General features: G+C 33.0%; 1 protein-coding gene across 9 annotated transcripts in view; it reads right to left on the reverse strand.

Moving 5' to 3' along the window:
• Window positions 1-22,500, reverse strand: part of Cbp53E (Calbindin 53E) — a 322,899-nt gene that overhangs the window by 28,805 nt on the left and 271,594 nt on the right. For 6 of the 9 annotated variants that reach the window (XM_068385498.1, XM_068385500.1, XM_068385501.1 and 3 more), the window contains 5 exons: window positions 16,335-16,364; window positions 12,150-12,239; window positions 10,888-10,974; window positions 7,580-7,636; window positions 722-805 (listed from right to left, as the gene is read on the reverse strand). In XM_068385498.1, coding sequence (XP_068241599.1) covers window positions 722-805; window positions 7,580-7,636; window positions 10,888-10,974; window positions 12,150-12,239; window positions 16,335-16,364 — 348 coding nt within the window. Of the gene's footprint in view, window positions 1-721; window positions 806-7,579; window positions 7,637-7,819; window positions 7,877-10,887; window positions 10,975-12,149; window positions 12,240-16,334; window positions 16,365-22,500 lie in introns of all 9 variants that reach the window. The other 3 variants (XM_068385505.1, XM_068385504.1, XM_068385502.1) reach the window with 2 other exon arrangements.

Genomic DNA, 22,500 nt, shown 5'->3' on the forward strand with positions numbered 1-22,500 from the left:
AAACTATTTTTTTTTTTGGAACCGAGAATCCCACCTTGCAGAACATTAAGATTTTATGAGATTCTGTTCGTGTCAAAAGGATAAAGTTCTATATAGTATATCAATAAATTAACGTAGAAGTAATTGGGAGAGAAAACAAGAATGGGAACAATAAATACATGAAACATAGAAACACAAAGCAAGGATAACTGACTTGATAAACCTATGGAATTAAAAAAAACTGTTAATCTAGCTAACCACTAAAGATTGTGAAGAATGTGATATATAAAACGAAATAATTTGCATGTTTTTAAAATTTAATAACAAAAAGGAGTGAAACCAATAATAGGCAAAGAAATTAGTAAATAACAAGAGATTAGGAAGGCAGGAAGTGAATAAATAAAATAGGGACAAACAAAATAAAATCCGAATATCAATCGAAGTAAAAAAAAAAAATTAGTAAATATGTAGAGAGAGAGAGAGAGAGAGAGAGAGAGAGAGAGAGAGAGAGAGAGAGAGAGAAAACAGAAGTTATAACAGCCGATGTTTTTAACTGGTATAAAATACAGGCGACAGATTACTGACCCGAACAAGATGGAAATAAGGGAATAAATAAAAGGGATAAAGCATTTGAGCAACACATAGGAGGTACATGAGAGAGAGAGAGAGAGAGAGAGAGAGAGAGAGAGAGAGAGAGTAAAAAAAATGATATACGAAATCAACCGAATCATGATGTACTCACCATTGTGTCCGTGTATTCAATAAGTTTGTCTTCAGAAACATCCTGGTCCTTTTTCGCTTCTTTGAGGAGGTCACGTAGGAAGTTCTGCGATGGACATTTGGAAATAGAGGTCAGTAAGACTCACAGGTCAATTAAGGTCAACTTACATATGTTTGGAAGTTCTGGTGACTTAGAATACTTTTTTTTTTTTTTTTTTATTTGTGAACAAGAAAATACTTTAGCTTTGAATAAAACAAAAAAATTCTAACATTTTTTTTTTTATTTTTTAGAAAAAGAATTAAACAAAAAACTTTTTTTTTCTTTGCTAAAGGTATTGAGTTTCCTGAAAAACTTTAATCTTATATCCAAGATTATTTGTTTACATAAATGGCAACCTTCTATTAACATTCATCAGATTTAAACTGATGTACGATTGGAATTATGTTTATTCTAGGGGTTATAAATGTTAAAAGTATACTCCCAGACACTTTAAGTCAAGCTCAATCACTAATGTCACAATCGTATCGTAAACCAGCAATAATTACAATTAAATATTGATTTTCTATTTTTTCAATATTTAGTTCCATGAGCATATAGAGACGTAGGAACTTCTGAATTAGTTCCAATTTATAATCCTTGAAAAGATTTGAATAACACTTGGCAAATAGAATAAAAGACAAATGCAGGAATATAAACGTATAAAAATTCAAATATGTAAATATAACTCAAAGCTCATAATAATATTAATCATAATATTTCAAGACAAAACCAACGTCAAGTGGATTCTGATCTGTGGTCCAAGTCGAAGATCATAATATAGCTTCCAAGATATAAAATATGAGAGCAAAGAAAATACAGTCAAGATAAAAGAAAAAAAAATAGCATAAGAAATATCTCAGAGAAAATATCGGGAGTGGAGAGAGAGCTCTTTCGTCTCTTGATCCAAATTCATATATAATCTTTTTTATATATAAATAAAATATTTGACTCAACGAATTCTTGAGACAAGTTAGCATAGAGTAAATGTTATTTGATAAACACGTGCAAAATATTTCTCTCTGATTCGCATTTCATCTCCTAAGCATCTGCAAAATGGGCTATGATAACTAGGGATAACCTGGATAATTCGAAGATAAATATTACCATAGATTTCCTAATATGAAATATTTTCAAATTACTTTTTATTTTTTTCAATGCAAACAATCATAAAACTTGGGTTAGGAAATTAAAATACTCTCATGTACATACAAGTTACTCTTTTGTTATCAAACTAAGTCTTTGATCCTTGATGCTTTGACGACAGATATAAAAATATATTTTATAGTATATTTTTTGTATATATTGATTTTGAAGCGAGGATACTGCGACTTTATAGAAATTCAAAATCCATAAACGGAGGGAGATGACTAAGAGAATGAATTTAAGGATACAGGAAAGGGTATATTTCATTCGATACTATAGTATATGATATATATATATATATAAATATATATAGATATATATATATAATATATATATATATATATATATATATAATATAATATATATAAATATATATATATATATATAAATATATATATATAATATATATAGATATATTATACATATATATATATATATATAATATAATATATATATATATATATATATACAATATAATATATATATATATATATATAAAAAAACTTTAATGCCTGACGTATAAAACTGGACTACTAATCGCGAAATATATTGGTTCTACATAACATATAATTCATAAAATTTTCACTAAGTTTAATATCAAGATATAAAATGAATACGTTTCTTACAGATTTCATCAAAAAGCAATGAACGAATTAAATAAAAAATCAGAGGATATACTGTGACAAATATCTGGGATTTCGTATAGTGTAAAATGCATAAAATATTCGTATAATTTGCTAACTGACTTCACTCTCCTTCAAAAGTTTTAATTATCTGAAAAGCTCAAGCTAATTAAATGATAATAAGTATTGATATCAGTTGCAACCAGTCCTCCAGAAGGCATTAAAAGGAAAGTTGTATTTAAAAAAGCTGAGAAATAGCAGAGCATCAATGTATAAGAGAGGAGAGAGAGAGAGAGAGAGAGAGAGAGAGAGAGAGTTACAAGGATTCTGGACGTTTCAAAGACCTTAAGTCCATCCGCGGAGACTCGATTATTTTGCTCTTGGGTAGAGCGAATTTGTTAAAACATTGAGAGAGAGAGAGAGAGAGAGAGAGAGAGAGAGAGAGAGAATTAACTTTTAAACTGACAATCGGTTGTATTTGGACCGATGTCCCAAGGGCAGGAATAACAAACAGTCAGGCTGACTCTCCAATGAACTGTTGGCTTAATATTTGGCAGCGTTTTATGCTGCAGGTGGTAATGAACGAAACTACCCTTTAATGAACGTATCTTACAGCTGATAATGTTAGCAGGAGATGAAGAATTACGATGTTAATGAACAGAAACATTGCATTACAGTGAAGCCTTAGGAGCAATAGAAACGTTTGCATTTCAGTGAAGTTTTGGGAGCAATAGAAACGTTTGCATTTCAGTGAGCTTTTGGAGGCAAAAGGAAAGCTTGCATTTCAGTGAAGTTTTGGGAGCAATAGAAACGTCTGCATTTCAGTGAAGGTTTGGGAACAATAGAAACGTTTACATTTTATTGAAGTTTTGGGAGCAATAAAAACATTTGCATTTCAGCGAAGTTTTGGGAACAATAAAAACGTTTGCATTTCAGTGAAGCTGTGGGGCAATAGATACGTTTGCATTTCAGTGAAACTTTGCGAGCAATAGAAACGTCTGCATTTCAGTGAAGGTTTGGGAGCAATAGAAACGTTACATTTCACTGAAGTTTTGGGAGCAATAAAAACATTTGCATTTCAGTGAAGTTTTGGAACAATAAAAACGTTTGAATTTCAGAGCAGTTTTAGGGAGCAATATGTTTTGAATGTTTATAGTAGATTTGGATCGTGTTTACTGATGTTATGTTGACTATAAATGTCGTACTTGTTTGTGCTTCCCGTGGTCAAGAGAGTTTTCTCAGTTTTCTCTAAAAGATAAAAAGAAATTAAAGTTTGAGAATTTACTGCGAATTGTTTTCAAGAATATAATGCCAAGAAAGCAAATGGGGGGATGGGAAACCTTATTCAGCTACTTGGAGAAATATCTACAAAGAAATAAAATAAAAAAGACATTATTTTTTCGTACTGAAATCCAATACTTTAGTTTTTTTTAAGTTAATCGCTCAAAATTAAAGTAAGACTAGATGAATATGCGTCCTATATTAATTACACTATTTAAATGATGCAATTTAAGACAGAAATACGCCTTCAAAGACGAAACACATTATATCACTATTTATATGACACGTAGCTTTAGAAGAACATAAGTACCTTTTTATTATGATCTGTCTAAAATCATTACTCTAGCGACGTATGTACAACATTTACAACGTTTTCTAAACAACTTTAATTACTCCTATCACTACTGAATACAACTTCTCCTCTCACACGCCCTCTCATGCAAAAGTTATCCAGGATTTTGAAAATATTCATTGATATCAAAAAAAGGGAAAATTGATTGAACGAAATTAAACTATTGTAAAAAAATCTCTTTTTTTAAAACTTTGACTGGTAAAAATATTTTCGCAAATCATTTACTGATTATCAATTAAACTTCTTTACAAAAAGAAACAGCTTTTATTGTAAAATTAGCAATATCGAATTAGTGAATTTAAAACACGAGAGGGCGTGTAATTAGAAAGCACCATCTCTCTCTAACGGACAATAAGCATCAACCTTCTATATCAAAGCTACTCCAACCACTTAACTACCTAGACCCATCTTGGACTAAGTTCTACCACAGGGAAAGCATCATCTACGAGCGTGTATACAATGGAGGGTAAAGGGGGAGGGGGGCGGACAGGAGGAGATACATGTTTCTTTTATCTTATTTCAAACTTTGATTAGCCTTAAGTATTATGGTGTTCTGACCAGAATTAGAATAGTTCTGTTGTTTAATTTTTAATATTCAGCAGGAATCCGATCGGTGGGATATTTTAGTAAAGGCCATGGCATATGAATGGTTGGTGCCAGGAACTGGGATAAAATAGAGGTTATAAAGACAATAGAAGAGACAGAAGATTTGTGGAACTCGACGAATTTGTGTTCATAATAGGGAATGGTGTGCTGGAATTGGGGATAAGGAGAAGAAAGGAACGAAGTCAAAGGGATATACATTACACCTGGCTTTTACTGAGTACTTGTCACTACCGAACTTAAGATACCTGGATTTCTCCAAGTTTAGTAACTTTCGAACATTCTTGGGATAACTATAATGAATTTACTTTGTTGCAAAGACAGCATATCGCAATGGCAGTAAAACTGGAATAACCATTTCTATTAGATATCCCAAAGATTTGATTCCATCGAGGTGAATCGGTGACTTTCTTTTAAGAATAAAAGCAGTTGTTTTAAGGTGTATTTCCATTGTGAAGCTGGATAAATGTAATACAAAATGTTGCTCCAATGCCAAAGTGGACTTATAAATCTTTTGCAAACATGAGCCAAGGTGCATTCACATTCAGAAGGAAAAGTGGCTTTTAATTTAAATTTACAGAGTTTAAAATGTTAATCATATTTCATAGGCCCCTGAACACTTGCGCGTGTTCAGTTTCATTTAAGTTATTTTTATTTGGCTTTTTATGTATGTCAATAAAGTTAGTTTGATGTTACTGTGGTGTTTACAGACTGTGCGGGTGTGGACTTTTAGGTGGACATCGTAATTTGTAAATTGCCCTGAGCCTTTATTTAGGCAACTTGAAACATTCTTGGAGAGGTGAAGCTTTTAAACATTACAAAGTTGGGCACCATCTTAATTCATTTGTATACCAATTGATGAGCTTGAAGTAATGAAATGTATAAATAACGGAAGTATTAACATACAAGATAGAAATATTCAAAATAATGTAGAATAACTAAAATCAAAATAGTAAGTCAAGTTTTACAGGTAAACGAACTATGAACTACAATTTGAATTGTCCATGCCAAGTAAATAAGAGGGAAGAACACTGCAATAGTTCAAATTAATGCCAAAATAATTCAGCAAAAAGTAAAATTGTCTTCTCAAATGATCATGAAACAATTTACAAGCATGTCCACCATAAAAGCCATCAGAGATTACTTATGACGAATCAGGAGAATCTACAGATGTGCAATAAGGATAGTAAACGCAATCAGTCACAGATAAAACGAAAGACACCAATATCTGATCAGCTTCCATTTTGATTACACACGTCTTGTTCTCAGTGGCTAATATTGAAGGAGATTTATTCAAGAAATTAATTATATGAGAACTTGAAAATATTCTAAGGATTTGTTCATCTATATGCGTAAATGCATATCATTACATTTACGAAATATCGTATGTTGAAAACGGTTCTGGAAATTAGCCATTTTCAGGTTAATATTTTCTTTCATTGTTAGAACAAAAGAGTAATGAAATTAAATTCAGGGTAGTATAATACAATTTCTACCAATTCGTTTTATACTGTAATCTAATCTGGAGGATATGTGATACTTCCCTAGTGAAAGAGGGTCATCTACCTAGATTCACTGTTTAAATTCAGCCACAGAAGACTACACTCTCATGCCAAGTGAATAAGAACAGCATAAGCAAAATGGAAGTCGAAAATAAATGAGATATCTGCATCATTTCCTTTTATTCCATGTCTGTTGGCACAGCGGGAGTATTGCTAAGTTACGAAGGCTACTTTAATGGCACCACGCCTAGTCTGTGATGATTAGCCTACCGCGTAGCTACTAAAGGGGGGCGCTTTTTGCTCCTCCGTGTTGGCGCTAGCATTTAGTACAGACATTAGACTGGCCGAAAAGCCCCACTACCTGGCATTCGTTTTAACAGAAGAAGACGAAGAATATGGGAGAAAATGGACAAACTATACTATAGAGGGCCTTCGACCAGTCCAATGATGATTCTGGAAAGCCAAGTTTCTGAGCATTCCTTGATATATGTCCTTGGCATTAGAGTTGAGACTGGCAGGATTTGTTAAGTCGGTTTGCAAAATTTATTAATATAAGGGACGTCGCTTTAGCCCCTGGTTCTTGCTATTGAGTGAACTGAAAACAGAAGGGGATGGGATTGATAAATCATTAACGTTATATATGAAGGACCTAGGAAGGTTTATGCATACATACATATGTCTTTATATGTTGATATACATAAAATATGTAATATAGATGACTATATCTATGTATACATAGACATACGCGATATAAGTGTGCTCACTGTATGTATATGTATACATATAAAAGCATCTATATGAAATGGTTCCCTCCAGGTCCTCTGGCACAAAACATTGTATGTTTAAGTCTTTAACATTGTTCATCTAAGGAAGTTTGGTGACGATTATTTGAGGTGAAGGGTGAACTATACCAATGTTTGCTATGCTGAAGGAACAACATAATCATGATTTCACTAAGCAAACACTTGTTGCTAGGCGACCATCAACCGAACACCAATGGCCATGCTCGAACTAACCTTGCCCATTGCGGGCAACTGGAGAGAAATAATGGACTGCCGCAGAACACAGTGGAAGTGTTGGGAAAGATAATATTTTTATCTGGGATGAAGTCAGCCAACTTTACTATGAATGTAGGAAAAATATCCATCGCGTGCCAAAGGACTAGAAGAATAATACATCGGATGCTTCATAAACTCAGCGATCAGCAAGCGCAACACAGGATATTTGGCTAATGAGTGTGTGTAATGGTGCTCTTAGGAGGAAAGTATAAAAGAGTAACGGGGCACCAGAGTAGCGTTCTTCAATTTGTCTCTCTCTCTCCTGGGGATCACTATACCTTTAGCTCGTCTGCCTCAATGTAACCACTGTTGTCTCTGTCGTAAGCTTTCCAGATCTGCGGACAAGATGGTAAGATTTTGAGGACGGAAGGAAAACAATAAAACTAAAATTGAGGAAGAGGAAAGGTTGGAGGAAGAAGAGACAGCTGAGGGAACAGCTCATCCAAAATGAAAAAATGAAAAAAAATGGGGGAGTTGGGCATTAAGTTCTCTCTTTCTCTTCTTCCGTTTGACCTTACCTTGAGTTCAATGGAATCAATATAACCATTATGGTCTGCATCATATGTCTTCCAGATCTGCAAGAAAGGACAAAATGGATGAAACCTCACTGTGGTGGGGGCAGGGCACGGAGGGAGGGTGCAGGGACTACTGGGAGATGTGTTGTCTCTATCGACTTATCTTTTCATCAGGGGCCCTTTGGCTTTGGGATGGGGTCTGTGGAAACGGGGTTATAGGCCAACACCAACTTTGAGGTTATCTCTTTATCAAGATAAGGTAGCCATAGTATAGGGTTTTTGATTAATAAGTATTAGAAAGGGAATTATTCATTCCAAAACATAGTCACAAGAGCATACGAAACTGAAAAGAGTAAGGAAAAATCTTCTGAAATAAACAGTTTAACAATTATTTTCTTCGTATTTGAATGAAGATTCTAAATATAAATGATAAAAACAGATTTAATTTGTCTCATGGAACCAAATTTGTAAACCTAAAAAGCAATATGTTCAATGCATCTATATTATTGGAGTAAGGATGTTTAATATAAGCAAAAGGTATTAAGAGTTCCTATATCTTTACAAATGAAATTTTTCGAACGCATTACATAAGCTTCCTATATTCCCGGTTACTTCCGTAATATAAATATGATAAAAAGCAAACGTCATGTTGCAACATTTATTATGACAGAATGGTCCCCACACTCAAAACTCGATAAGATTGCCCATTTTTTTTTTTTTAATAATTCTGATCTGAATAAAAACTTTTATTTAGTGGTAAAAGAAAGATAATTTTCAACGTTATAACTAATAAATAGACATTAGGAATTCGATCATAATGCCAACTTTATTAAAAACTGATCTGAATAAAAACTTTTATTTAGTGATAAAAGAAGAATAATTTTCAACGTTATAACTAATAAATAGACATTAGGAATTCGATCATAATGCCAATTTTCCTTTTTAATAATTCTGATTTGAATACAAAATTTTAGTTTAGTGATCAATAGATGATAATTTTTATCGTTATAACAGATAAATATACATTGGCAAAAAATTTTAACGATTTGAAATCACAATTAAAATCCAGTGACTGATTATTTTTTTTTTTTAGTATAAAACGAGCAAAAATATCCACAAGAATGCTAGGTTTAAAGAGACATTGAAAGAGAACGAGGATTGCATGATTGAAGGGTCTCTTACCTCTAACATACAAAAAGTTATTCGTGAGTTATGCTAATAATGGCCATCAAATTTACATAAAATCTTACTCGGGGCAGTTACGCTTGTGGGTCTGGCTCACGACCCTAGGGGAAAGAGTAAGTAAAATAACTCTATTCATAAAATTAGTGATAAAGATTTAACTTTTTGAGGTATTATGCGAATAACAAGTATTTATATGTAAAAGTCTAAAATATATTTCATCAGTCATTTTTAAGATTCAACATGTTACAATTCACGACTTGCGAAGTAGTGTTTCTCGGGATTTTGAGAGTGGAGTAATGTTTCTCGATTTGGGGAAAAATTAAAATATACCTAATAATGATTGATTTTTATGAGATAATATGATCGCAGTGTTCAAATGTGTAATGGCTTAGCAATAATTCTGAGAAATAAAAAATAAAAAATTTATTCTAATAAGATACTCACCTGCATATATGGATGGCATACGTACCTTCCCAATAACAACATTGGCAAATCGTGTGATAGTTTATTAAAATAGTAAATATTGCAGACCAAAAATACTCACGGTGGAGGAAAATGTGTCAATAAAAAAAGTTTATTAAAAATATAAATGAAATCCTTTGTGTCTTCCTTGTGATGTCTGAAATAGAATGCTGTCATTTGAAAAAAAGATATCTCCACTTAAATAAAAGATAAAAACAAAATCTTACATTTAATAATATTAAAATAGTAACACTTGGCATATCATGAAAGGAAAAACCAAAAACCAAAAACCAATACGTCGGTCATGAACCAAAATAGCAAAATATCTCCACCGCTTGAATGGAAGACAAATCTTACATTTAATAATATCAAAATAGTAAAACTTGTCTTATTAATCAAGGAAAAACCAATTAGCTGTTCATGAACCAAAATAGCAGAATATCTCCACCACTTTTTATTTTTATTTTTTATTTTTTTTTTTACATTCAATAATGTTAAAAAAGCAACTCTTTGATTATTATGAAAGGAAAAACCAATACGCCGTTTATGAACCAAAATAGCAAAAGAATCCTTAAATAAATAATCTATAATTAAAGTTCAATCAAACTAAATAATTACATTCATAAAAACAGAAAAAAAAGTAAACAGATATTCAAACAATATTGACACCTTTGATTATCCTACGTCTGTCCAATTATAAAATAATGCAAAGCATTAAAACCATTATGTCCTCTTTAATAGAAAGCTAAAATTCTCATAAACAACTCTTTAAAGCATTAATAGCTGTTGGTTCATGACAATTAATCCCGAATGATTTAGGTTAGAATAAGAGATTCAACTTATTGGTATATCATCAGACAATGACAGTTCAGATGCTCGTTAAAAATTAATTAATCGATTATGTTTTCAAAAATGTGAAAAATATAAAATACAAAATATAAAATAAATATAATTTTCATATTCTTGTTTGATCTAGAACTGTCATACATACGAGTATCCACACAAAACGGAAAATAGGAACTTATTAAAGATCATCTTAAAGAATATTTTTCTTTTGTAGAAACATATATTATACATTATAATAGTTATAAATGCGCGTTCAATCATTGCAATATCTTATATTTGCCTCATATACATTCATATATGAATACATTCAAATATGTATTACATTTAAACATTTAGTGTGTATATATATATCCTATGTATACACACACACATAATATATATATATATATATATATATTTATATTTATATTTATATATATATATATATATATATGCATGAAAGTGTATATGCTTATGTAAACACACACACACACACACACATATATATATATATATATATATTATATACATATATATATATATATATATATATGTATGTATATACATAATTGTAAAGTAAAATAACATGTGATTCTTACCTTCATGAATTCGACCGAAGAGTCCAGAGGATTATCAAACCGGAAGAGAAGGAGGAAGTTTTCTTCCATAGGCAATAATTGAGCCAGCTGCCAAGAAAAAAATAGTATTTGAGTTTTAAAGTCTCTCTCTCTCTCTCTCTCTCTCTCTCTCTCTCTCTCTCTCCACGTAAAATCATGTTTTATAAATGAAATATCTCGGCTACAAAGGTAAACTGGGAATTAGATTTAAAGAAAATTTCAAGAAAAGAATATTATTTGAGATAATATTTTCAAAGTCTCTCTCTCTCTCTCTCTCTCTCTCTCTCTCTCTCCACGTAAAATCATGTTTTATAAATGAAATATCTCGGCTACAAAGGTAAATTGGGAATTAGATTTAAAGAAAATTACAAGAAAAGAATAGTATTTGAGATAACATTTTTAAAGTCTCTCTCTCTCTCTCTCTCTCTCTCTCTCTCTCTCTCTCCCTCCATGTAAAATCATGTTTTGTAATTGAAATATCTCAGTTACAAAGGTTAATTGGGAATTAGTTTAAAAGAAATTACAAATGATATTACGTAACTTTGGGTACAGACATCAAACAACGCATTGTGAAGAAAATAATGTCTTGCGATTCTAAATTAATGAGGATGATAATAGTCGTGATTTTATTGATGGACTATATCAGAAATATTATACATTATTCAGCAACATTTTGATCTAGGGAGAGGAAAACCATTTTAACGGTGATTATTAAAGGTAATAATATTATCAGTTAAGAACTAATAGGATAAGTGATGTTCCTTGGTATAATGTATATTTAATGGGTCTCAAACACACACACAGAAACATACTTATACACACACACACACACACACATATATATATATATATATATTCAGTGAAAATAGCTTCAGAGAAAAGCTGTGTGCCAAAAGCATATATATATATATATATATATAGTATATATATAAATATATATATATATATATATACTGTGTATATACATATATATATATATATATATATATATATATATGTATTTATATATATATTATATATGCTGTATATATATACATATATATATATATATATATATATGATATTACAAAAATCTTCAAGGAATCACTGAGAGTCATCAAATTTATGAGAGGTCCTTACACGGCCCAAATGCAGCCGAGAGTTCAAACAATAGTTCCCTGATCTTGGAAGAAGAGTTATGGACGTTTGCCTAAGTCATAAAAGGGAAAAACTTGAAAAGGGAAGAAGACTTCAACGATACTTACCTCTCTGATCTCGATCTTCCCATCTTGGTTGTCGTCGTAAGCTTCCAGGAAACAAGTCTTGAGTTCGGCCAACATCGAGTCCGAGACGCTCTGAGGGGAAACAGGGGGAAAATGTTATGAGAACTCGATCAAGTTGACGTGTCTTTTTTGGCGCTAAAATTTTTGGCGCTAAAACTTTTGGCGCTAAAATCGTCCTCTGAGGTTTAGTGACTTTTTTTTTTAAGCATGTTTTTTTTTCGTCTTTGATGTAATTGTATGGTTGTCTGAGTTGCTTTGAGACGAAAGAAAGGTAGAAAAATAGGTATCTCATTTTTTTTTGCAGTATGTAAAAAAATAATAGAGGAACCAGTCCTTAACTCTAAAAGTCAATTTTGAATCACTTAATATACGGGTTAAGTAAATAAGTAAATAAAAGTCTTATGCGGAAGGACGTTGTCCCAAAAGCAGAATTAAAGCCTTAAGTAAAGAAATGCAGCTGATTAAAAGAAAGAAAAGAAAGAGAATTGATAACTTCTTATGTCATTGGTAGCAGGATCTAAATTCATACAGAAAACCTTAACTTGAATATTTCAATTCTAAAAGAACCGGGGGGAAAATATATTAAAGAAAAAGACTTAAAACTCTTATAGAACTCGTTAAAGGGAATATATAATTTGGAAAATGCAGACAAGAAAAATGGGATAGAAGCAAATGGACACCAAAAAAAAAAAAAAGGACATTTCCACTGACAATCACTTTCCTCTGATGGAACGCAAGGGAAGGCAGATGGCTAAAAAGGGGGTTGTAAAGGGAGATACTTATAATATTAAATCATTACACTCTATAGTAAATCATCCTCACGCGATGTTCCCATGCAAATGGAGAAGCTTTGGGGGGGGGGGAAAGGGGGGGGGGAGGGAGATGTTAAATAGTATAGTATATATTGGAAGGGATGCTTTTGAGGGAAGATGTTGCAACTCTTGTTATCCCAAAGCCTGTATTGATGATAATGGGCTTTTGACAAAGCTATGAAGTTCCTGAGAGAGAGAGAGAGAGAGAGAGAGAGAGAGAGAGATGAACTTTTAGGATGAAGTAATAATGAGAGAACGTGAGCATTTTCAATATATATATATATATATATATATAGAGAGAGAGAGAGAGAGAGAGAGAGAGAGATATGAACTTTTAGGATGAAATAATAAAGAGAACATGAGCCTTTTCAATAGAGAGAGAGAGAGAGAGAGAGAGAGAGAGAGAGAGATATGAACTTTTAGGATGAAGTAATAAAGAGAACATGAGCCTTTTCAATAGAGAGAGAGAGAGAGAGAGAGAGAGAGAGAGAGAGAGAGGGAGAGAGAGAGAGAGAGAGGAATTATTAGGATGAATTATTAAAGAGAACATGAAAAGCATTTTCAATGAGAGAGAGAGAGAGAGAGAGAGAGAGAGAGAGAGAGAGAGACCACCTATTAGGATAAATTAATAGAGAACATGAAGAGCATTTTCAATGGAGAGAGAGACAGAGAGTAATCTCTTTTTTGGGAAGCTGATATATATATATATATATATATATATGAAGGTGTAAAATATGAAATTTTGAAGGGGGGTAAAGGAAACTAAATAAAATTGATTGAAAATGACTGAGAAATAAAATTACTTTTTGCACAATATAAGATTAGGACAGAGAAGATTACATCACAGAATGTGATGGTAGAAGAAAATGATGAGTCAGGGCAGAGATATTAAGACAGACAGGGCTTCGGAAGCTAATTGACTGGAAGGTAATCTTTAGCCAATAAGAAGAAGAAGAAGAAGAAGAAGAAGAAGAAGAAGAAGAAGAAAAAAGATGAAGAATAAGAAGAAGAAGATAATGAAGAAGAAGAAGAAAAAGAAGGAGACGAAGAAGCTGGAAAAGTCTATAATTGTTTTTTTCATTTTCTTCTGTACGAGGTTGACGAGATGTGGAAAGGATAGATTAACAAGGGTCAGGGGGAGAATGAGTGGGAAGGAGGAGGGAAGGACGGAGAGAGGGGAAGGAGGAGGAGGTGGGGAAGGGGATTAAGGGAAAGGAGACTGCGTAGGATGAGATGAGATAGATGATGCTACCGAAAGATGACAAGGATAACAAGAGGTTGCGCTCCGGTTTGCCGACTCAGCAAAAAAACGCGTCTTAGGTCATGACTATGGACGAGCTGAAAACTAGGTTAACGGATCTGTTATATAGTTAATTTGATTAACAGATAAAAAATACCACCAAAAAAATGGTGTGGGGTTATTAACAAAAAACAAAATCAATGTGTGAAAGAACATGAAAATATTGCAATTAGTCAAATGTCGAAGGTAGGTCTACGGAAAATTCTACATGTCAATCTAGGTCTATAACTCGTGTGTATAAGTGTATTTCAGCATATTTATGTTCTTTATAGGTTAAATCTGCTGCAGCATACTTTGAAGAAATGGCAATGGCTTCTGTACCAGCATTTATTGAAGAAAAAAAATTGGATTCGTCACATAGAATGGAAAAATTAAAGCAAATGAAATGTTGGATAGAAGCAATATCACTTAGCCATTATCTCTGTCGTGGACGTCAGATGAAACTCTAACTAGGAATTAAAAGCGTCATGCATTCACGTATTTCCATAACCCAGCTTCAGTATACGTTAGTCCTTAGCGCTCTATAAACTCTGATGGCATATGGAAAAATACTGGTGAGTAGAACTATGAAAAAAGAAAGAAATATATATACGAAAAAAAAGCTTCATTTAATCTCTAGGACGATGCATATTATTTGCAGGTCACATAGATTCCCCTATGTGATGGACTGGAAGTATATCTAGAGTAGTAATAATGAAGGTAATAAGAGTAACAGTCATAAGAAAGACCAATGAATTCTAAAGAAATAGCCTCAGTCATTTTTCATGATATAATAACAATAGCTACTTCCCTAAGAGCAGTTGTTTTTAATGGAAAGTCCAGTAATTCAATGATTCATTCACTTTCTTTTCCAGACTTCTGGATTCCAGAACGCCTTTTACCACAAACCTACCGTGAAACGCTGATCCATCTTTTGATTTACCTGAGCCTGTTTATAGGCTCTCAATATTTACTGCACTTTGGCAGATCTTGCTTTACTTTCTTTTTTTCCCGCAAGATTGATGTCTATTTATGAATTTTACTTCCAAAACTTCTGCAGAGTTCCCGCTACCTTTCTTTTTTAACTACTCTGTGATCCACATTCACTATGATTCTTTAATAATCTCCAGAATTTTATCTATAAACCCTACATAGATTAACCATTTCCATACTATCAACTCTTCCTAGCATTTACTTGAAAATTTCACCTTCGATGAAACACACACATGCGCGCGCGCGCACACACACACGCACACACACACACATATATATATGTATATATATATATATATGTATGTATGTATGTATATATATACACACACACACACATATATATATATATATATATGTATGTATACATACATACATATATATATATATATATATATACATACATACAAATAATTGTAGTACAGTATTATCTGAAGCCATATTTTACTATTACCAATCATTTTTGTAGTCCACATACATCAACCATGTCTCATTCCACTTTCTATTTCATTATCACAGAAATTTACAACCATAGATGTCACTCCCAACAAGAAGTCAGCCATTTTCCTTGAAAGCCTTTAATTACTCATCTTTTAAACTGAAATTGAAAGCTACACCTAATCCATTGAACTTCCATTAAAATTTCTATAGCTCCGTGAATGTGAATTAGTGTTTTCTCTTTACTCTTAATCTTTCCTCACAACTACTTCCTTAGCCTTTTTTCCTCTGTCCATTTTTCTCTGTCGGCAATTCCATATTATACTATGTAACATTTTGCTGTTGTAAGTATTTTGTTCCTAGCGCATTCCTTTAGAATCTTTCCCTTCTACAGGACTACCTTAAACACCCTAGTCAGCCACTTGAACAAGTGAATCATTCTCCAGAAATCAAGTTAACTCTGAATACATATCAAGAACAACACTAATTATTATATCAATGATAACAATAATTACAATAATAATAAATATGACAATTATAAACAAAACAGATCTGAGGCTTATTTCTTTCTTAAAAATCAAAGCTTTTGGAGGATGCAGTCTGGCAGGATGATGGAAATCAGGATCTACGTCTACAAAAGGATTTTACCATTCCTCCAAAAGGTAATGAAGCTGCGCCCTGTGGAATAAAATCATGGGAGAGGTTTTGTTTACAAAAGGATCTTGATTTTAATTTTAATGAAGCTACTGACTGTGCTTCCAAGTCCTGCTTCAAAGCACAGCTGAAATAGTAAAGTCAGGTATTTTCAAACCCATCTGCTCTAGCGACACAGCCAAGAATTGGCAGATGGATTTTCTGTAAGTTGATCAAAAGCAATGGTATGGGGGTTTTACTTTGCCCACCTGGGGCATGAAACCAGTGATGCAATGATACAGAAGCATAAAAACATGATGATAAAGATAAGAAATCCATCAGGAGGGATAAAGAACAAATAGTGATGACAATATAAAGAAGAGGCTTCAGGATCTGCAGAATTCCAGTTGTAGCTGAAGGTTTTAAAAAACAGAAGAAGCATCTGGGGGCGAACTTCCAACGCCCGTGCAAGGCATGAAAGTCCTGAAAAAAGTGCTCTCTGGTCATTAGGTGATATTTACATTACGTAGTTCAGACTACTCCTATGTACAAATAGATAAATAGATAAATTTACACGCTATTTACAAACCTAAAAACAACAGGGGAAGATTAATGGGTGGTGATTATTTTGTGAAACCAAGCAACAGTATTATCGCCCGTTCGTCCGTCGCTGTTTATTTGGACTTTTTATGTCTGTCAATTATACGTCCATCCATCAAAGCAAGACCTAAAAGACAGAATCCAGATTTTGCAATCTGACCTTGAAGTGAAACCCTTTGGAATGCAACCCGTTGATCTTTGACTATACTACATGTTTATATTTTTAACAGGTACCCTTTGAGAAGAATCACTGACCGATAACATTATTATATGATAAATAACTAGAGGGCCCTCAGTAGAGCGCAGACCTCCGCCTCGGCATCTTATTTCTCGATATTTTGCTTAACTGTGACCTTGACCTTCTAAAATTTAATAATCTCCAGCTTTTTACATAATAGTTAATCCCTGCAAGTTTCATTATTCTACGATTAAAATTGTGGCTAGGAAGTTGTTCACAAACAAACACCCACACAGACATGAGGTAAAACATAACCTCCTTCCAACTTCGTTGGCTAAGGTAATAATAATTTGACGACCTAGTCGAATTAGTAAATACCGAAAATATTCTAATATCTTCCATAGTTATCACTTCGCTGTCAAAGCTAGATTTAAGGTTACATTAGTATTTGCTTTCTAAAAATGCTTAGAGAACGCGAGGGCTACTTTACTGGTTATTAATTAACGCATTCTGAAATTAAACATTTCTTCTCAAATACAACACCAAATAATTTACATTCACAGCGAACGAGAAAGGTGAAAAGAAAGAAATTTCAGTGGATGATCTAAAATATGGTAAGAACCCTTACTGTACTTATTTTAATGCTGGGAAAATTTTATTTCAATTTTTTTTTTAGAAACGATACGAAAATAAAGATACTTAGGAGGTATATATTGGTAATAACAAATAGAGGAAACTTATTTCCCTACAGTTATTCTGCTGTGTCTTATAGACAGCCGAGATTTCTGTAGTTTACAAAAACCTGAGATTTACGTTTTCTCAGTGACGTGGCTTTTGTCGTTTCAGTTTTTAATAGTTACGAATAAAGTTATAGCGTCTAATAGATACATTTACAGTTAGTATGAACATTCTTCATTACAAGACATGGTAATATAAATACACACGAATATATATATTTTCAATCATATTTAAGTACACACACACACACACACACATATATATATATATATATATATGTATATATATTCATATATATATATATATATATATGTATATATATTCATATATATATATATATATATATATAAATACAGACTCAAATGTATACTGCCTATATACATATTTATATACAGTAGTGTGTTTATATATATATATATATATATATAAAACCATACGAAAGCCTTTGATCTACTTTTTATATGAATATGTACATATATATATATATATATATATATAAACAAATATATATATATATATATATATATTTATATATATATATGTATATATATACATATAAACAAATATATATATATATATATATATACATATATATATATATATTTATATATATATATATTTATATATATATATATATATATATATATACACACGCGCACACTGTATATGCATGTTTATATACAAGATGAGCCCTCCCTGAGTAGGTGCATCAAGCAGTTATCATTCTGAAAGATTTTCTGCCCAAGAGTTTCATCCACGATTCAGAAGTTACAGAATAAAAGAGGTAATGGTCATTGCATCGTTTTCTATACGCGGAACAGGATACACAAAAACGCTTACATAACTTTTCAAAGTCTACCGTCGTTCCTAATTTAAATCAATACGTCGAAATTCAACACCAGGTTTACCAAAGATTTAAAACAAGCAAAGATCTTTGTTTATTCCTATTCACTCTATTATAATTTTAGATGGTTTACACGTGTAAGCGATGAATATTTGATATATCTCATAGAACTTCATTATAAAGTGCATTTTATAACAAATAAATACATTCTATATCATGAAATTACTAAAAGAAAACAGATAATTCTGTTTGTTAGAAATATACATACACCTAAAAGCAAGCATTGCCCTAATCTAGATTTGGCGTATCTCTCAGTAAGAATTTAAATGTCTTTTACAAAGCATAAGTAAGATAACAGTGCTTCTGCTTCTAATTGCGGGAAAACCAACAGTTTAAAGTTCTTGAATGTCTTGATCCTGTTAGCTTAGCAAGCAAGATATTAGATAAAAACAAATAAATCCAGGAAGGCCAACTTCTTTTAACTGACGTCGCCATTCCCTGCGAACATTCACATCTCTTGGAGAATGAAGCAAAAAGGTTCAATAATATTCAAACGTAATTAGACGCGAATTTTCAGCCGTTGAACATCTGTGCGACGATTAAAGCCTCCATGTCACAGCGCTGACTGTCTGTTTTAGCTCAATTTGAATTAGATAAGGAAAGCTGCAACTTATAACTTGAAGTTTAATAACACTACTTTAAAGCATCCTTTAAAGATCAACCACATACAAAAGGGGTTGATATGAAAACATCTCCTTTCGTATGTTGACTTTTTATTCTATTTTATTTATTTATTTATTTATTTTTTTTGCAACAGAAAATCTACCGCACACTGCGTAACTAACCTGTGGATTTGTACAAGTTATTTTCCGTTATATATACTTTAAATTAATGCCATCCTGAAAAGTAGTTTGCTATATCATATTTTTAGATGATAAAGGAACTGTTGCCACAAGTATTTATCGATGTCCTCATAAAGTTGGTCTCGATTAAAACTGACCTTTTTTTTTTTTTTTTTTTTTTTGCTCGCATATACAGAGGAGTAATAACAAGTAATAAAAAGATGAAGCACCTCTGGAAGAGGTACGGAGAAGCAGCTATTGAAGCGGTACAGTGAAGCAACTATTTAAGAAGCACGAAAATGGATTGAAAGAAGCACCTATTGAAGAGACAATGTAGACAGGCATCGAATCACTTATTGAACTATTATGGTGTAAAAGTTCTTCATACATCTACTCTGTAGAATAAATTTTTTCTAATTACCCTGTTTAGAAATTGTTTCTTTTTCTCTCCTACCAAGCTTTGTAATTCTCTTATTTTGTTTTTCCTTTATTCCCAATTCTCCTACTCTTCTCCACTTACACATGCAGGGCGTCATCTTTTCTCCCTTTCCCTTTTGATTTATCTTGTTTTCCTCTGCCCCCCGGACTAGATAACGGAACTGAGTTATCCGTTCAATTGATCTCGACATCAAAGGGAAATAATTCCAGCTGCATAAGGTGAAGAGGCACACGTCAGTCAGTACCAGGCGGTCTCAATCAAACAACAACAACAACAACAACAACAACAACAACATCAGCAGCAGCATCAAGCTATTATGAATACATCATGTCACACAGACGTCTGACCATTTCGAGATTGGATGGAGGTCAAACTAAAGGTCATTGACTGCACACGGGTTGAAGCGTTATTAAGAAAAGGAACAATCTTTTCTTGAAAATATTGGAGACGGTGAAACCCAGCGCTAAAAAAAATGAAAAAAAAAAGACAGCACTTTTTTATTTTTTATTTTATTCTTTACTTCCATATTTCATTTCTGAACCGAAGCCGAGAGGGAAAAGCATCCAAAATGGATATAACTGATGAAGGAAGGCTTCAGGGGAAAGCATTTTCCCGAAGATTATTCAAAACCATTAGAGGAAAGAAATTGTTATGATAAAAATTCCTATAAAACAATAAAAGAAATTAATTTTATCAAATTACACTAGGCCACAGGATAACCAGTTTATCAATTTGGATATTTACATACAGAAGGAATTAAGTATATTCACAAGAGAAGATTTAAATAAACCAGCTTCAACCTAATGTACTCTATCGAAAACGTCCCTGCCTGTCGATCTGCTGGACTGGGGTTCGAGTCAAACTCAAGCTCGTTAGTTTCTTGTAGTGTCTGCTTCTTCAACATTCTTGTGAGCTTAGGTTGGGGGATTTGGGTGAGCCTTCAGATCTGTCTGTTGAGTCATCAGCAGCCATTGCCTAGCGCTCCCTGGTCCTAGCTTGGGCGCTGATCATATGCATATATGATCAGTTTCTAGGGCACTGTCCTGCTACAGCATAGTCACTGTCCCTTGCGTCTGCCATTCATGAGCAACCTTTAAACCTAAGTTTTAGTGTCTATACCTATAGAGTAACAGGATATACATGAATATTTCCTCGTTCTTGTTTTCCTAACAAAACTCCAAATACAAACGATTTTGATCGTTTGGGTTTTAGTAGAAAAGACACGTTCTTGTCTAAAGGGGTTTAAAGAGCCGCTCGTGAATGGCACACGCAAGGGAGGGTGATATTGCCCTTTCAAACCGGACAATGTCCTAGAGACTGACTATATTTCATATGATCCGCGCCCAAGCCCCCTCACTACCCAAGCTAGGACCAACGAGGGCAAGGCAATGGCTGCTGATGACTCAGCAGATAGACCTATAGACTTCCCCCAAACCTCCCATCCTTAGCTCACAAGGATGGTGAGGTTGCAGTGACCAAAGAAACTATTGAGTCTCAGCGGGACTAGAACCCCAGTCTGGCTTTCACCAGTAAGGGACGTTACCACATCGGCTACCACAACCCGTCGTTAGTAATGTGACAAAACACTCTGTTACCATTCTTATTGTCGAACGTCTTCTGATAAAGCCTATTGTCCTCAGTAATGCCAGATGACTTGTTTGATTAGAGAATATTTCCCAAGGGGAAAAGAAACATTACGTTTGTTTCCTTTATTGCTCTTGTAAGAAAAAAAAAAACAGTAGCTCTCGGTGAAAGTAACAATATCAGATACAAAAACACTAGGAGCAAAAGTTATAGAAGTTTCGTTTGTTCGTTCGTTGAAGAACGCCTTGCATATAGCAAGACACGGGCTCTTGCACAGGGCAGCCCGTAAATAAAAATTTTAAGACAAGAAAGATGAATAGAGGAAGAAACGTAGAACTTACGCAAGTCATTTGATTCATAATATTCTGGTTTACTCAAAACATTTGCTTGAAATGAATAGATCTAATCCGTTCTGATATGCTTCTAAGTAAATCACTTTCTGAGTGGGTTTGCATACTGCCATGATCAGCAAAGCTCTATTAGTCAGGGCCACCTATATTAGGTTAGTTTGCTGAGCGATCAGACGAAAATCTCCCACCATCACCAATTCGTAGTTAGTCAGCGTGGTGAAGAAAACTGGCCAAACACCAACAAGAATCGAGATGTCTAAGGCCTTTGTCCTGCAGTGGACAAGAAAGGGTTGCATTTGCTGTTGTTGTAAATAAATATATGTATAACGACTTGATAGAAACAAAATTTATGTTACTTATGTTGGCCATCGGGGAATAATGTAAATACCATTCATGTAATTTTTTGCTGTAAGTATAAACATATTTTGACTAACAGGTTATTCAAAATAAATCTATGTATGAAAACATGTCAAGTGAGACAACTAAGTAAATTCTAAGCATTTAGATCACTAGTAGTTACCTATAAGTAACTGCAGAAGTTCTAGTAAAATCTAAACATTTAGATCAGAAGTAGTTACCTATAAGTAACTGCAGAAGTTCTAGACC

Source organism: Palaemon carinicauda, chromosome 13 (assembly GCF_036898095.1).
Source record: "Palaemon carinicauda isolate YSFRI2023 chromosome 13, ASM3689809v2, whole genome shotgun sequence".
NCBI classification, from domain to species: Eukaryota; Metazoa; Arthropoda; class Malacostraca; order Decapoda; family Palaemonidae; genus Palaemon; species Palaemon carinicauda.